At 31.7% G+C, this 17,788-nt stretch overlaps 6 protein-coding genes across 6 annotated transcripts, besides 3 other annotated features; 4 read left to right on the plus strand and 2 right to left on the minus strand.

Moving 5' to 3' along the window:
- Positions 1–222: 222 nt before the first annotated feature.
- On the plus strand, positions 223–1,768 carry TVAGG3_0956470 (uncharacterized protein; the record flags this gene model as incomplete). The annotated part of the gene is made up of 1 exon (XM_001582868.1): positions 1,203–1,712. The coding sequence occupies one exon, from the start codon at positions 1,203–1,205 to the stop codon at positions 1,710–1,712; it is 510 nt and encodes a 169-aa protein (XP_001582918.1).
- Positions 1,769–2,364: 596 nt separating this feature from the next.
- TVAGG3_0956480 (uncharacterized protein) lies at positions 2,365–3,477 on the plus strand (the record flags this gene model as incomplete). Its single annotated transcript, XM_001582867.1, has 1 exon — positions 2,365–3,477. One exon carries the CDS (start codon positions 2,365–2,367, stop codon positions 3,475–3,477), a length of 1,113 nt encoding a protein of 370 aa, XP_001582917.1.
- A 108-nt stretch (positions 3,478–3,585) lies between these two features.
- On the minus strand, positions 3,586–4,308 carry TVAGG3_0956490 (uncharacterized protein; the record flags this gene model as incomplete). The annotated part of the gene is made up of 1 exon (XM_001582866.2): positions 3,586–4,308. The coding sequence occupies one exon, from the start codon at positions 4,306–4,308 to the stop codon at positions 3,586–3,588; it is 723 nt and encodes a 240-aa protein (XP_001582916.2).
- Positions 4,309–4,536: 228 nt separating this feature from the next.
- On the minus strand, positions 4,537–5,101 carry TVAGG3_0956500 (EF-hand family; the record flags this gene model as incomplete). Its single annotated transcript, XM_001582865.1, has 1 exon — positions 4,584–5,078. One exon carries the CDS (start codon positions 5,076–5,078, stop codon positions 4,584–4,586), a length of 495 nt encoding a protein of 164 aa, XP_001582915.1.
- A 367-nt stretch (positions 5,102–5,468) lies between these two features.
- Positions 5,469–8,267, plus strand: TVAGG3_0956510 (Clan CD, family C50, separase-like cysteine peptidase; the record flags this gene model as incomplete). Its single annotated transcript, XM_001582864.1, has 1 exon — positions 5,469–8,267. The coding sequence occupies one exon, from the start codon at positions 5,469–5,471 to the stop codon at positions 8,265–8,267; it is 2,799 nt and encodes a 932-aa protein (XP_001582914.1).
- Positions 8,268–11,227: 2,960 nt separating this feature from the next.
- Positions 11,228–11,288: a mobile genetic element.
- Positions 11,289–11,645: 357 nt separating this feature from the next.
- Positions 11,646–12,348: a mobile genetic element.
- A 9-nt stretch (positions 12,349–12,357) lies between these two features.
- Positions 12,358–13,383: a mobile genetic element.
- Positions 13,384–14,247: 864 nt separating this feature from the next.
- TVAGG3_0956550 (armadillo (ARM) repeat-containing protein family) lies at positions 14,248–17,682 on the plus strand (the record flags this gene model as incomplete). Its single annotated transcript, XM_001582863.1, has 1 exon — positions 14,258–17,545. The coding sequence occupies one exon, from the start codon at positions 14,258–14,260 to the stop codon at positions 17,543–17,545; it is 3,288 nt and encodes a 1,095-aa protein (XP_001582913.1).
- Between the last annotated feature and the right edge of the window lie 106 nt (positions 17,683–17,788).

Consider the following 17,788-nt stretch of genomic DNA (forward strand, 5'->3'; position numbering starts at 1 on the left):
ATAGGTAACTCATTTTTTATGCTACAATTCAGATACAAGCTAGCATAAATTTAAACCCCTAATGTTTGCAATAATTAGTGTAATAGATTCAATGAATTTTGCAATATATTTGTCACAAATTTGCAATTACTTGTATTTATTACTCGTATATTTGAATTTCATAAAGGTGATACTCTATGATGTGAAAATATTGTGTAATGAAAAAAGAAAATTTAAATCATTATAATATCAGAGTTTATATAGTCTATGGAAAAAATGGGCCTTCTCTGAATATAATATCCAGGGTGGTTCTGATGTAATAGGGTCCATATTTTTCAATTCTCGGATTAAGTCGTAAACATTAACAGTCCACCCGAATTTTTTGGAAATGAAGCGTGTACAAGCTGCATTTTGCTTCGAATGAGTATTAATTTTCTTCTTTTGTCCTGGATAATAGTAGCCTGCATCTAAAAGTCCGTCAACAAAGCCTATACTGATGTTGGTAGTGCTTACTAGAGCAGCTACATTGTAAATACACAGATTTGTATGCATGCCAAGCATGATGATGTTTTGAAATTTCAAATAGCGCACTTCTGCTGCTACATTTTTAAAATTTTGTGCAACATAATCATACTTTGATAGAGATAAATCGTAATGTGGACGAGTGATGCGTGTGGTTCCAAATCTGGTGAAATTCGGATAGATACAACTATCAATAAATCCAGGTATATAGTTTGAGACTTCGGCATTATTATCGGGATAAGTATTTTGGATTGATTCTGTCATCCCTTTCGAAGCTAAATCTCTTCCTTGCTTGCGTAGTTTAGAATCTTGATTTGACTCGTCGCCTTTCCAATTTAAGTGGAGAATTTTAAACCCTCGCGATCTAACTATGTGTTCGAACTCGTTAATCCTTGGAACTAAGAAAAAAGCTCTATCATTATAATAAGGACACCAATGAGAGCGCCATGCATCAACATAAAAGATTGTATCATTAGGTGGTATTTGTATTTGATAATGTTTTGTGCTATTTTCAGAAAATCTCGTTACATTTAAAGAAAGAGTTCTAAAAGAACTGATTTTCTTTTGTTTAATAAAAGATAATAGTAGCATCATCTCAAACACGGTGCATACTAATATAAAAAGCAATATTTTTATAGGCTTGGTCCTGAAAATTGCAAACTTATCCTCAAGTTTTATTTTTCTGTCACATTTTTCAATAAATGGATTTTCGAGAATTTCTAGGCAATATACAGACAGATATGCTTTGCAAAACAATTCCACGTGTGAGTGCCAAAACAGTAGCTGTAATCATTGCGGGTGGTGGATTAAAGCATGTTGAAAATTATGTTGATGATTTATCCATTTTTGCAGCAGCTTCGGCAACAAATGTTTTAGTATCGAACATCGCACAATATACTCTGTGCAATGCATACAAGAAAAATTTAAATTTTGGAACGAAACTTAAAATTACGTTTGCTTCGAGTGCTTTTGCTACATTAATCACTAACATCAGCTTTCGTCATACTAAAGATATTAAATCACTAGTGATTTCGCCCATTATTGAAGGTCTTTCTACCTCACTATTATATACTTTCTTCCACCATGAGGAAGCTAGCAGATATTTCAGAGCTTATTATCCAGAAATTCATTATCACGTTAAAAATACTCTTGAAGCAACCAACCTTGATAAACCAATCCAATGGTTCTTCAGCAACATCGATCAATCATGATATTAAGCACAAATCTTCATGTGATAATTGTATTTATTATAAATTTAATTGTTAATGAATTATACTTATTATTAAATAAAAAGTTTGATATTTGTTTTAATCTCATTGTTTCAAGTTGATTTTCAAAATCCTTATAATTGTTGATTGAAAGTAGACCATGAATCCATTAAATTAAACCTCTTTCGTTGATAAAATAGTTGTCATAGCAAAATTTGTTTGGAAAATTAATCTTTTTTAATATTATTATCATTAAATCATGGAATATCTTTCATGATACAATGCCAAAAATTAGACAACGTATAGATATATGAAATTATAAATATAAAAATGCGAATTATTCCAATAAATAACCAAAAAAATTATTCACATTTTATTGTATGTAAAAAACCATCCAAAAAAATATATGTATTGTAAAAAGTCGCAGAAAGATTTTAAAAAGTTAAACCGTCAAATAAAGAAAATTAGACATGCGTTACTATATATGCACATTCCGATTTTAACTCTAAATTTGTGGAGTCGTAAAATTCTATATTTTATCAATTAAAAATTCGGTGAAAAAAGTGAATAAAATGATTTAGTATTGGCATAGAGCATATACGACTCTTACTCAAAATTTGTTGTCTAAATTTTTGAAAGTATTTCAAATTTTCCAATGTTCTTTCTATTGCATAGCATAGCCAGATGTGCATATTTTTACAATGGTAATAACACGGTTTCTGTGTATACTACTACTAACAAAGAATATACTTTAGAATTCAATCATATTTACTTTTTAGACGAAAAACCTTATGCAGATGTTACAGTTCAATGTGGCTCAGATTCTCAGACCTTTTACTCAGGCTCATATTCTCCTGGGGCTATGCATATCAGAACTTCTGGCTGCACGATGACCATTGAGGGAGGGTCATATAGCGAAACTATCGTTGTTACAGATATAAAAAATTCGTACAGTGACTGTGAAAGTCCTGCCGTTATCATGGGAGATTATTCTGCTAGCGGAAGTAGCTGGGATTGTGTTTATACTTCAGCTAAAAAGATTTATACAGATTCATCTTTCTCCAGAGCTGCTGATGCTGATGGATATGCTGCTTCCAAATCCACGACCTATTCATCAAGCTACAATTATTATTACTATGGTGTTCTTCAATTCAAACCAAGCAGCTCACAGTCTTTCAAGACATCCACGAGTTCAAACACATATACTATTTTCACGAAAAAATCTTCTTATAGATATATAGTTTTTACTGAAAATGGTATTGATTATGGAAGCGGAAGCGGAAGTGGAAGTGGAACTGATGATACTGACACATCTAATGCCACAAAATGCACAACGTGGCCTTGTGTAGAGGAAGATCCATATAAAAAAGTGAAAACATGGATGGGAACTATGGAAGCTTGGAAATACTGGATGTATCTTGGAATTATTGGTCTTGTTATCTTCATTATTGTTGTTCTCGTTCCATTTATTTGGTGCTGCGCTTGCTGTTGCCACTGCTGTTGCTACGCTGTACAACCAACACCAAACAAGGCAGTTGAGCTTCAAGACAACCCAAGCCAATCAAAGACAACAGTTGTCACTGTTCAGCAAGGTCAGCAATACCAGCAAAGCCCTCAGAACTCAGGTTATACACCTGAAATGTACGCTCGCCGACAAGCATTTGAGATGCAACAGACTATGCTTCCTCCAGAGCAAAGAGCACAATACACACCTGAAATGTTCCAAAGATACATCGAATACCAGAGACAACATCCACAAGAATATTAAAATATTTTTGCAATTTCATTTTTTATAAAAATAATCGTATTTTTTGCAATCTTGAATAATATTTAAATCATAACAATATTTTTAAAACAAATAATGATCCAAATAAAATTATATTTCAAAAACGCTTATAATTTCGTCAACTGTAATGCCAGAATCCTGAACAAGTGGGGAGTCTAAGGTAATTTTGCACTCAAATATGTAATCAGAATGTTGCCCATTCAAAGTAAATTCTAGTTTTTGAGTAATCGTAGTCGAATATTGAAGAAGACCTAATCCAACATTTGCTTCTCCTAACAGTATATCTTCAGCGCCGTATACTTTTGGTGGTACTCTAAAAATTTTAAATTTCAATTCACTTGCCTTTAAAAATGAAATGTTTTGTGCGGTTTTATTGCCTAAATTGCAATCATATGAATAGTTATATATGCTATTCTTGGAATGAGTTAAAGGCGTTTTGAAAATTTCTCCGGCTGGAGGAGTAATTACAATATAGCAATTTGGCTCGAGTGCTTTTGAAGAGTATGATTGATCAATACGAACATGCATATGAACTGGTTGGTTATCGGATGAAGGGGGAATCGTTGCTTGTATTTTGAATCTTCTAAGCGAGTCCATGGTTTTAGTTCCACGATTTAACTCTGTAATTGTATTATTAAGAGCATTAATCGCCTTTGTTAAATTATTAGGAATTTCTGGCTGAATTGACGGAGAGCACATATCAAGTGCAGCTTTCAATTTTTTAAGCTTCATTTGGCATTCTAAGATGAACTGATCATGAAGCTGTACGCTATCCTTGAGCATTTTGTTGGCACTTTTATTGCAAGAACACATGTCAGCAATTAAAACCCTGAAATAACAAGCCAAATGCATAAAATCCGATGATTATGATACCAGGCTAGTTGATTCATTGTCAGTTGAGAATTTGAAATTTATTTACCTGATGGTGCCAACTGCAGCCATTTTAGTGTCGCTTTAATGTATGTATTGGTCTTATTCAGTTATTTTTTCTTGATATTGAAATAAAATATTGAAGAAATAAAAATTACGAAAAGATAGGTAATAATTTTACAAATAGACATGTATGTTTTCATTAATATGACATTGATCTAACAAATATAGCAGCATGCAGATCTGTCTTCAATTCCATTGAATGGATCAGCATTTTCTGGGATATTTATCCCTAAAATTAGTTTAGACAGATCTGAAAATGTAAATTCTTTGCTTATATTTGAAGGGATCGATTTTGATAAATCTTCTTTAGTCATAGGTTTTCCAATTACTTGAGAGATTTCGACAGCCTGATCTAGGTTAACTTTTCGAGTACGACGTTGATCAATTCCTCTAAAGCAAATTTTAAGGATGCCTAAGTCGTCATGGTCATGGAGACACGATATTATATTTATGCAATTATTTAATGTTGCTTTTTGATTGCATGCAAGCATTCCGTTAATAATGACGTCCTTTTGTTGATCTGTTAAAGGAATCTTTAAATCTTGAAATAACGAGACTATTTGAGATCTATTAAGCTTATTAACCTTTTCTATATCGAGTAGATTATATGAATTGATTACCTCCACGATCTCTTCATTTGTTAATGGCATTAGTAAATTTGTGTAAAAAAAATAGTGCGATTGTTTTTGAAAGAAATAAGGTTCCAATTGAATGGGTGAAAAATTTTGTAAAAAATATTTTCCAACCGTAAAAAAGGTTATAAAATCTAAATTACTCCGCAAGGATATTGTAATTCTCCCATGTTATGAGTATATTTGAGTTAAAAAAACTTGAAACCTTAAACAGAAACGAGAAAAATAAATCAAAAATTCGATTCATCAATGAACTATTCATATTTCCCTATTTGGCTCTTATCATTCGTGTATGGTCTTAATAAATTGGCCACTAATTATCCATTCAAATTGCTGAAAATACCAAAAATGATCAAGAGAATGTAAAAAAATAAGAAAAATTGAGATGAAAAAGTGAACGTTTAAAAAATGGATGAATTAACTTCCCTTCTGGAAATTGGTGCTCGCGTTGAAGAAGGTGGACAAAAATTTATGGAAGTTGCAGATAAAGTTCGTCGAATGATTTCTCCAAAAGATACATTTCCCGGAATTATTATAAAATTAAATGATAATTACAAAAGGCAGATAGCAACATTACTAAATTCGTTCGCAGCAGTAATTTTTTCGAAGAAAAATGTTTACAAAGCTGAGCATTTTGTTCGAGCAATTGATGCTTTATCTATATCTTCAATCATTCTTGCATGCAGATATATGGAAACAAAAGATAAAAGCGATATTAAAGATTCCCTCGATTGCATTGAAAGTGCTACATCTTATTGTTATGAACTCGCTTCCCAAAATTTACCATATTGTGGTAGCTATGCATTCAATATTGCTTCACTACTTTATCAAAAGAAATTTGTTTCTGAAGGACTGGAATTCTTTAGATATTCAGAGAAAATATTTCGCACAGTAAAAAACAAACAATCTCACGAAAATACTTGCAAATACATCGCTTTTTGCCTTATAGTATTGGACCAAACGAATACTGAAGAGTTTGAAAAAGCAATATCAGGAGCTTCTGATTCGCTCACTCTATTATCAAATTGGATCAATCGTAGACCACCGGAAAATACTCAACTAGTATATAATTATATCAAAAAGTTTAAGAATAGAGATGAAGCGTTAAATGAAGCAATGCCTTATTTCGCATTAGAGGGAGATTTCAGAATTTTATCAAAAGATCCGAATTTTAATGATTTCTTTCCTAACTTTGAGCCGCCACGCACTATATTATATACAAATGAGAAGGAGACAATGAATTTGTTCAAAAAATGTTATGTATGTTATAATTCTGGTCAATTTCTTCTTTGTGCAAAGCAAAGTGAAGCCTTGCTTGAAAAATGGCCGCAAAAGAACAACTCTGCATCAAAATTAGCTGTTTTGTTTATACATGTATGGATTATTAATTCTTTCTTTGCGCTTAATCGACCAGATTGCGTACTTCCGTATATTAAGCAGCTAAATAAGATATTTTCTAACTATCCATGGATTGTTGGCCTCTCTTCTTTCTATTTTCTCAAACATTGCATTTACAGCGGGAATTACAAGCATTACATTGATCCGCCTCCTTTAGCATTCGAAAGTATTGCATCATGGGATCATGTTATTTCGTTCCATTCTGCAATCGAATGCTTGAAAAAAAATGTCGAAGATTGTTTTCAATTTTTCGAAGAAATTCGCGAATGTAGTAATGTTCTTATCAAGAGAGAAGCTTTCCATTATGTTGCTGGAGCTTATAGACTCTTTGGTATTAATCCGTGCATTTCTGATTTTGAAAATGAATGTAAAACTTGCAAAGAAGCAAGAGCTCTTTACATTTACCACAGTTGTATCGATTATATAAACGATGATGATATTGATGCAGCTTGGAATTTCATCAAACCTGTAAATGTCGATGATTCAGTCCTTCAAGCACTTTATGAAGCTGAACAAATAGCATCTGGACACTGTGCTACAATCAGAAAGATTAAATTATTACAAGCAATTTTAATAGGAAACACTGATCCCGAAAGATCTGCAGATTTAATTACGAGAAGTTGCTCAACAACATTAGATAGCTTCATTAGAGTTAAAGAGAAACTCTTCAAGCCTCCATTTCCATTCATGAGCATTGCTTACTTCAATGTTGCTCCTTTGGAACCATCAATTCTTTTTGCTCTTTATACAGTTGGAAGACCATTAGTTGTTCGTATCAAAGTAGGAACGAAGTATGATGATTTCTTGGATGAACTCGAGAGGATCTGCTCGGAATCAACAAATCTTAGTGGTGATATCGATGGAAGAACATGGTGGAAGAAGAAATACGAACTTGATAACAGAATGGAGAAACTTATCAAGTATCTCGAAACAGAAATCATTGGATTTTGGTCATCATTATTCACTCCGATGAAATATATTCCATCACAAAACTGTTTAAGAAGTGTTCTTCTTACTGCATTATCAAAGATGTCGCTTTCAGATCAACAAGAATTTTGCAAATTCTGTAAGAAAGAATTCCATGAAGATTTGAACCTTGAAAGACCACATAGTTCTGTTGCAAAGCCTCTTTCAATAATTTGCGGAAAATACATGCATAATGTTCCTTGGGAAATGTTATCATGTGTAAGAGAGCGCACAACAAAAATCACAAGAATTCCAAGTATCAAAGTCATTGCAAATCAATGTCAAAAAGAAATGCCAATGAAAGTTAATGCTGAAAGTACATTTTTCATCTTAAATCCTGTAGGAGATCTTGAAAAAACAGAAGAGATGTTTAAGCCAATATTTAAAGAATTAAGATGGGAAGGAATTACTCAGAAGATTCCTCCAGAAGATCTGATCCCACAAGCTCTTGCAAAGAAAGAATTATATGTATTCTGTGGGCATGGAAATGGTCAAGAATATTTCAGATACAGCAAATTAGTTGATGATGAAATGACTTGCAAAGCTTCACTTCTTCTGATGGGATGCATGAGTGGAGCTTTAAACGATGAAGGAGAAATGGATCCGACAGGAGCAGCTAATTATTGCATAGCTGCTGGTGCTTCTGCTTTGGTTGGCGCACTTTGGAATGTAACCGATGGTGAAATCGATAGATTTTTAAGTGCAATGCTAGATTTTATCAAAAACGGAAAGATGGACGTAGAAGATGCAGTTATATCTGCAAGAAATTCTTGTAAGCTACCTTATCTCACAGGAAGTGCAGTTGTTGTTTATGGATTTCCAGCTATATTCCTCAAAAGATAGAGATTTTGTTAATATGTAATATTATTCACTTGTTCATGTATAAATTTAATATAAAAAAAATATTATATTGAAATTTTATTCATTTCTCAAATATATTAAATGTAGCAGTATATTTTCATATATGGCTATAAAGGAAAAACGCTACTTAATCTAACGGATCTCACAACTTCAATACTCCAGATATCAATTTCCTTAGAAAAAATGACATCAATATTTGTGCAAATAAAAGGACAATATATTTTGTAACTAGTCTGATTTTGTGGTATTATTTTTTCAAATGTTATATCATAATAAATTTTGGAATCAAAGCGATAAATTAAACGAACATTCACCTCATCTGAAGTTGGTGAATTGATGATGAGGTCTAATGGGATAACATAAGGAATTCTTAATGAACACTTGGATAGTTTGGTGTTATAACATTGGCGATATCCTTTATCAAATATGTATTTCCTTGGAAATAATATATCATTTTTATGCATTTGAGTGTTCATCAAAAATGGTTTGAATAAATTATGCATATTACGGTATTTCTGGTCATTTTTTGCCCAATCAACCTCAAATATTTTCAAAAATTCTTTGACAGCATCGGGTGATCCATACTCAAGATGAATGTATTTAAGCAAACATGTTGCTTCTTTGCGGTCGTTAATAAGGGCAACGATGGTTGTAATTATTTGGTCTTCATCGAATACAATTAAATTTTCATTTTCAAAGATCTTTATAATCTCATCCAAAGTTAACTTTTTGAAAAAATCTAAATATTCATTTTTTGCATTATGAAAAACTATTTTTGCGATATGATCTTTAGAAATCAAATCTTTGAGGAGTTGATAATTTATGATCACGAAATTAATATGTTCACTTTTTGTTGTAATCTGGGAACTTAAATCATTATTTATTATATCGCATTGAATATCTCTGAGAAGCTGAATAAAATCACAGAGCTCTTGGTTTGTAAAATCCACAGAAAAATGACCTTTTATTAGTAAATCTTGAAGAATTTTAAATGATTTTTCTGATTTAATACCACTTTCCACATTAAAATTTGAAATTGTCTTGTTGCTATTAAACAAATTTTGAAATTTTTTGCTTATTAAATATAATAAACATTTCTCAACATAAAATGTATTACCATTCATATGAACTTCGATTTTTGACTCGCTGTTAAATTCAGCAAGTTGAGTAAGAGCTGGATTATTGATGTTAATGTGCCATGGAGGCATTTTTGGAAAATATTTTTTTGAATGAACCTTTTGACTTCATTTTTAATTGAATACTTTTGAATAGTTTATATTAATTGGGGAAAATATTTTTCAATAAGCCAAGGCCTGACCGTTGATTTTGATGATATTGTTAACAAAATTCAAAGAGATATTGATCTGGATAATTTCTATGATATTGTAGATAAAGATGACATTTCAAAAGTAGATTCTTCAGTAAGCCTCTCAATGAGGTTTTTTAAAAAAGCCTAAAACGACGATAGAAGTATACCTCGGATTTTCAAAATACCAAAAAAGACGATAGAAAATTTTTGCCACCATATATATGATTCTTAATAAAATTCAACTACAATAATTTAAAAGAGAGATATCATCAATATTGGACTGATTTTGATTCTGCTCGTGGAGTGGTAAACAATTGAATTAAAATTTTGAAACAATTTGAAACCTCAAGCTAAGCTGAAACATTCCAGCTAACAGGTATTATTATGAAGATCTTTCCATATAAAATCATAATTAAATTATCAAATTAAATAATAAATTAACTCCTTTCATGAATCTCAAAATCTATTAGAGCTTAACAAATAGCATTCCTAAGTGTGATGTGATCCTTAAAATATTCCGGTATTTTGGTATTAACAAATATGATATAAATTTAAGCAAGATAATGCTTTTAGCATCTAATAAAATATGTAGCTGTTAGAAAAAGAATACATGCATATGGTAAAACATTAATTTAAATTTAAAAAGTAAATTATTTATTCGTAATTTAAAGAGATTTCGCTGTAAAGTAATGTCTCAACATGGAGAAGGAAAATTTACGATAGGTGTATGGTAAATGAAACAGTATTTTTGATATTGTATAATATTAGTAACACCAAATGGAAATACCATAAAGCGAAGTTATATTTTTACTCATCAGAGTTTTATGTTTCAAAATAATACGAAACTGAGGATCTTCAAGTTTTTTGTAGCTTCATACTCTGAAATCGCTTGAAATAACGTATTTTTTGTAAATCAAAATGGAGATGATTTTATGAATTTAAAGTTTTTATTCAAAACAAGCACTTACATATCCATATGAATATAATAATAATCAAGAAATTAGAATATAGTTGATATTCAACAAATTCAAATCTTATTAATTTGAAATGAAAATTTAAAATATGTATTTCATATTTAAATAATCTATCAAATATATCCACATCTTCTAATACATGAATTATTATATTTCTAAAAAACCACTCGTTAAGCCATATATTTTTATTTGATCAAATAAATCTATATGACCTGCATATCTATGTTTTGTTCTTAGATTAAAAAGCCTAAAAGCCATATGGTAAAAGTGTCGCAAACTATTCAAAATTGAATTCCTTTTTGGTCAAACCAATTAGATTTTTTTTTATTTTGGTAAAAAACCAAAATGTGAGATCAGTAAATAGGAAGAAACAGTAATTATTATATATGCGAATTTTCAAATAAAAAAGTATGGCTTTACGAGTAGATTTTGAGAAAATCTGATGAATGCAATAAAACAATTCATTTTACAATAAACATATTTATACTGATAATATATTCCCCTTTTATGTAGATTTATAAAAAAAATAAAAAGTGACAAAATAAATTATTTATACAAATAGGATTTCTGGGAATAAGAGGTTTATTATGTCTGAGTTAGTATCAATTTATTAAATGCTTGATGTCAAAAGACTAAAAAATTGAACAAGTTCTCATAAAGGCAAAGTTCTTCCGAAGTCTCTCATTCAATGAGAGACCTCAGAAGAACTTTGACCTAGTCTACCATAGGTATGCCACCTGGTACACTGGGGCCTAGTTAATGCAATATTTATTGAAAAATGCAAAGTTCTTCTGGTACCCCTCATTTGATGAAGGGTATCAGAGGAACTTCACTCTAAGGTAAAGGACTTACCATTCCTTGGCCTTGAGTGAGCCAAGGAAGCCGTAATTAGTCGAATAGAGTGAATTTTGACATTTCCGCGCCAAAATACAAAAGTGCCATAATCTCATGGTGGACCACAGCTGGAGTCACCGCCGACTATCCACTTGCTGGGATGCTACGCAGCCTTTGATCTGGCCAATCATAGTGCTGCTCCATCCATATCAGCAAGTGATTTCGGCATCAGATTTCCTCTTGGTCTTCCATGAGAGTTCTGCAAGCCAGAAGCGCAATATCCATGCAGCCTAGCTGCTATGATATAGTAGCTAGACTGCATGGATATTGCGCTTCTTGGAATATTAGTTATACGTCATTGCCCTCATACGCTATACTACTGCTCCCTGGTCCTTAACGGTCCAAGAATGTATGATTACTCGAATAAGGCAAAGTCCTTCCGAAGTCTCTCATTCGATGGGAGGCCTCGGAAGGATTTTGCCTTAAAGTACTCCTACTATGGTTCCCTAGTTCTCAAATGGCTAGGGATTCTGTAATTAGTCGAATATGGCATAGTTCTTCCGAAGTCTCTCATTTGATGAGAGGCCTCGGACGAATTATGCCATAAGGTAGTATACTTGTAGTCTCTGACTATTTTCAGGTCAAATAATGTAAATTTACTTGAATAGAGCAAAATTCTGCTGAAGTATCTCACCAAATGAGAAACTTCAGCAGAATTTTGCCCTAAGGTAATGTGCATGCGATCCTCAGCCCACAGAGAGCCAAGGAATTTATTTATATTTCGTTTATGGTGAAGTTCTCGGATGTCCTCTCAAATGATGAGGAAAATCAAGAGAACTTCACCATAATTTGTTGCAGTTGAGATTCTCTAGCTCTTTGCCGGTCAGAGAACGAATAAAAAGTTTTTGTTGTGAGTAGGCTCGATATATGCCTACCCACTGAAAATTAAAAAAAATTTGGAGATTTTTCGGAAATTTAAATATGATAGATGTGAACTATTTTAGGAGTACTATGTATATATAAGCTTACTTTTAAGTTTGGACGAAAATTGGAAAAATTAAAAATATGGAAACATAAGAAATCTCTTTATCTCCCCATGTAGTGCATATTTTCGCGTTCTGAAAGCGGGAAACGCATTTTTGGAATGCATAGATTCCGAATCACACGGAAAAATTAGGTTTTAATAAGAAAAATAGATGATTTATGAAGTAATAGAGTATATGGTATTATAAAAATAAATAACTATTTTCTCGTAGGAAATAAAAAATAACGTATATTTTCAGTGGGTAGGCATATATCGAGCCTACTCACAACAAAAACTTTTTATTCGATCTCTGGCCGGCAAAGAGCTAGAGAACCACAACAGCATTAACTTATGCTGAAGTTTTCTGAATTTTTTTCCTAATTTGAAAAAACTTCAGAAAACTTCAGCATAAACGAATTACAGACAAGTTCTCTCGCTCCTTGCTGGCCAAGTACCACACATACTTTACATTAGTGCAATGTTCTTCCCAAGTCTCTCATTCGATTGAGAGGCCTCGGAAGAACATTGCTTTATTCAAGCAATTTTACAGTCTTTGGCCTATAAAAGACCAAAGACTACAAGTATATTACCTTAAGGCAGGATTTTCCCGAGGCCTCTCATCAAATGAGAGACTTCGGAAAAATAATGCCTTATTCGATTAATTACAAAATTCCTAGCTCTTTAGAAACTAGGGAACAGTAATTAGAGTACTTTAGGGCAAAATTCTTCCGAGATATCTCCTTGAATGAGAGATCTCGGAAGAATCTTGCCCAATTCGAGTAATTACATAATCCTTGGCCCTTCGGGAACCAGAGGATGGCAGTATGAGCCCATGCGGATAATAACGTATAACTAATATCCATAGGAGCGCAATATCTACGCAGCCTGGCTACTATATCCTAGCAGCAAGGCTGTATAGATATTGCACTCCTGGCTTGCAGAACTCTCATGGAAGACCAAGTGGAGATCTGATGCCGAAATCACTTGCTGATGTGGATGGAACAGCACTATGATTGGCCAGATCAAAGGCTGTGTAGCATCCCAGCAAGTGGATAATCGGCATTGACTCCAGCTGCGGTCTTCAATGAGAAAATGACACTTTTGGACTTGGCGCTATTTTTTCAATAGAAAATTTTTGATTTTGGCGGGCAATGTAATTTTACTAATTAGAAGATAGAATATGCATTACAAATACTTATATATTATGAATATCAAATTAAAATAGGAAAATTCATAGGTTTTTGCATTTTGTCAACAAAAGTGAGACAGCCTTCATTCTTTCAACATTCAAAATTTGGAGTTTACATATCGTCGCAAGCGCATAAGTAAGACAATATCCACATTATTCTTTTTATTATGCATAATAGTGATATAGTATGAGAGTAATATTATATGATATGGTGATGATAAAATCCCGCCAAAATACATGGTAACAATTCTCAAATAAGTTTTGACCTTCAATTATTTTGTTTAAGTTTGATATTCAACCATAATCTTGTAATTCTGTATCTTACACCTGTTGTCACGCAGTTTGATAAGGAGGAATGTCTAAAATTTCATTCAATATTTATAGCAATATTGTTGAAATTAATTCCAGCTTTTTATAAGACTGAATAGTGTTATCTCCAATACTTTGTTTTAAACATATTTTTTAAAATTAAAATTAATTTTGAAAGTCTCGAAGTGTAGTTTCCAGGCAAGTGGCAACAGAAATAGTTTAAAAGTCTGTTAATATTACTGATTATATATGCATAGCAGAAATTAAATTTCTAAAAAAAAAAGTAGGGTCATAAAAATCTATCGGAATGTGATCGTGAATTTTAAAATTCAAATGAGTAATTTGCTTGAATTTTCCGAATGTATTTCTTTAAGCTTAGATCAGGACAACGAAGTTCGTCATGAAGCCGAAACTAAAAGCAATGCTTTCCTTAATGAACAACCAGCGGCATTTTTAGAGTCAATTTTGCAAATTATTTCCGATAATGCTTATTCAAATTATCACGCTAAGTGCATTGCAGCCCTTTTATCTATTATGAAGCACCATAACGAGGTGTTTACTCCAGAAATTTCGCTTGGATTTTATCAAATGTTTAGTTCAGCCTTTCCTCAGCTTCTTCATCTAAGTTCTATTGGAGATTTGGAAAAGAATTGGCTCTGCTGCATTTTCGCCTTTATTATGTCAGTTTCTCGCCAACAAAATCCAGATAACAATCAAAATTACACAGAATACATGATGAACCTCGAAAAGCAAGTACCATCGAAATTCATATTTACTGTTCTATCCGAAACTCTTGAATGTTCTCCCGATGTTACGATTTTTGATATCAACTATTTATATCAATTTCTACAGCAGCATACCAACGAAACATTCGATGCCTTTAGCTTATACTTCTCAATCATTGGCAAAATCGAGCCAATCCAAGAATTTCTTGACATTTTCCCATCAATTCTTGAAGTTCTTACTCAATCTACAGATCTTAACTACATGAATGTAGTTAATAACTTTTGCGAGAAGAACTCTCCATTTTTACCATCAGTTTTCCCAGATCTTTCGAAAATAATATCCAATAAAATCATTAACACGGAAGATGAGCAAACCATCATCCATGGCATCTTTATCTTCTACAGCATTGTCCATTATTCATCCCAACTCGTCAGATTCTCAGCAGAGTTCTTAGATATCGTAATTGACACTTTTATGATTATTTTAAATCATTATGACCCAGAAACTGACGACAATGACAGTTCCACGTTACAATCCTTATGTCTCGACATTGCTTACCAGATATCAGGGATTATTGATATCGAATACACCAGTTATCTCTTCCAAAAACTGAGAAATTTCTTTGCGAACAACACAGAAGAATATTTATATGGATTAATGATTCTTTGTTCATCATATCATATTTATTATGAGAAACATGATGATCTACATGACGCTCTCATAAATCTTCTTGCTTCCGATGATTTCAACATTAAATATGCCGCTCACAGGTTATGTTCGAAATTGATTCATTCTGCTGATTTTTCTTCGAAATCTGATGATTGTTTTGACTTTTTCCTTAGTGAACTTTCTCCGGAAACACATCCCGCTATTCTTAAATATGTTATTATTATTTGTTGTGCAATGATTAATGCTGATAAGTTGGAAGAAGAACAATATCCAGTTCTTCAACAAATATTTTTAAATGCTTTTCAATTTGTCAATGATGAAGAATCTCTTTGTTATTTGATTGACAGATTCACGAAGATTGCAAAGAGTAATCCACAAAAGCCGTCAATAGAAGATATATTTGGATTGTATAATCAATTACTTGAAGCTTATGGTGATAATGATAAAATTAAAATACAAATAATTAGATCAGGAACAATATTCATTAATAAATCTAAAAACGTTGGAAATGACGAAGAAGAAATAGAAGAAGATGCCAAAACAGCAGCAAATTTACTTTATAATCTATGTATTGAAAAAATAACAGGTGAAAACAGTCAAATTGATCCACAAAATGTAAGAGAATACATGAAATTAATTAATGTATTATTAATATATGTTGAAGATACAGGAGAAACAACAGAATTAATGTGGAATCAATCATTTGAAACTATTTTTACACCTCTTGATTTTAAGGCATTCATGAGAAATGAATACATTGATTTATCTGCTTATATATTAATTGATAATGTTCCTGGTAATTTTAGATATGCAATAGAATCATCAATTATTGGTAATTACGTTGATTCTTTAGCAACAATTCAAAATCTTTGTAATAATCAAAAATATTTTGATAGATTCTTTGAAAATGATTCGGAATTATTGAATAGATTTTTACAAACTATTCTTGATTTATTGGCATCAAAGTTCTTCGTGTCAAAAATTGCTACAAATTGTTTGCAAACATTGGCTTTCTTTTACAAAAGACTTTACAAACAAAATGCTGAATTATCCAAACAAATTTTGACAATTTTTGTCGAAAATATAATGAAATTAAGTTCTAGGTCGTTCCAATATATTCATTTTGGTACATTGATATCTTGTATTGATAATTTACTTTTAACACGCTCATTTAATATGAAAGAAGTTCCTGGATTTATTGAAGCATGTTCTAATTTAATTATCCAACAATTTATTGATTCGCTTGGATTTATTGATGATTACTTAAATAGAGGTGCAGGTTTTATAGATGAAGGAAGTGTTTATACTGAAAAATCTGCTTTGTTTGAAGATCCTTCCGAACTTTTGTTTAAGATAATAAGAAGTGATACAAATAATTATGTTCGTAATCTTATTGAAACGAATTTACTTCCAAAAATTTTGGAATTGATACAAAACGAACAAATGATGGAATTGTCACCAGCCATGTTAGTTATTTATTTGGGAACAGCACCTGATGCATCATTATTTATCCAATATCATGATGTTTTCTACAGTTTCTTCCAACATCCTCCTGAAAGAAATGAAGAAGGCGAATTTAATCCTTCCGAAAAATACAAATATGATGTGATGTTGACATCCATTTTTAAAGTTTTATTCCATACTTTGCGGTCAATTAAATTTACTAATTATCCAGAGCAAGGCTACGAATTGTTCAATATGATGGTTGAATGTTACAATAATACGGATATCATGGAGGACCCGGTTTCTCTTTATTGCTCCATTGGAGCTTGGTGTCTATCGAATTTCGAAATATATCAAAACAATTTTGAAGCAGTCGTTGATGTAATATTGAGTAAAGAATTTTCACCAGTAGCTGTCATCGAAGCCGATAATGGTTGGATTTATATTTTGCTTATTGCAAATTGGATTATGAAGTTCTATGATATATTCGAAGAAAGTTATCAAGAAGGTTATGATTATTACGCATATGCTTTCTCATTTTTAGAATATGATAAATTGCTATTGAATCAATCATTGCCTATTGTCTATAATGCTGCATTTGAAAGTTTTGCTCTTGCTTTGATACATAAAAGAAATGCTCACACTAGATTTATAGAATTTCTTGATGAGATGAAGGCTGATACGTATGATAGATATGGACCAACCATCGCTCGAAATCTTGAATATAATTTAACTGCGGCAATAAAAAGGCTCCAAAAAAGAGCAAGTGAACAAAAACAATAATAAAAATTCAAAATTGTTTACGTCGTGTTATCAAAAATTGAAAAGAATTCTATAGTTTACACGGATCCATTAGTTTATGGAAGAAAGTATCTCTGTTTTATTTTAATTAATAATAAATATATAATATATATATCATATATATTTCTCTTCACATCTCAAGTATGGAACGAATTTGATTTATTAATTGAATTTGATTTCACAAAAATCGTCAAATTCAAAATCTGTAATGCTGTAAGAAGATGG

Source organism: Trichomonas vaginalis, chromosome I (assembly GCF_026262505.1).
Source record: "Trichomonas vaginalis G3 chromosome I, whole genome shotgun sequence".
Taxonomy (NCBI): domain Eukaryota; phylum Parabasalia; order Trichomonadida; family Trichomonadidae; genus Trichomonas; species Trichomonas vaginalis.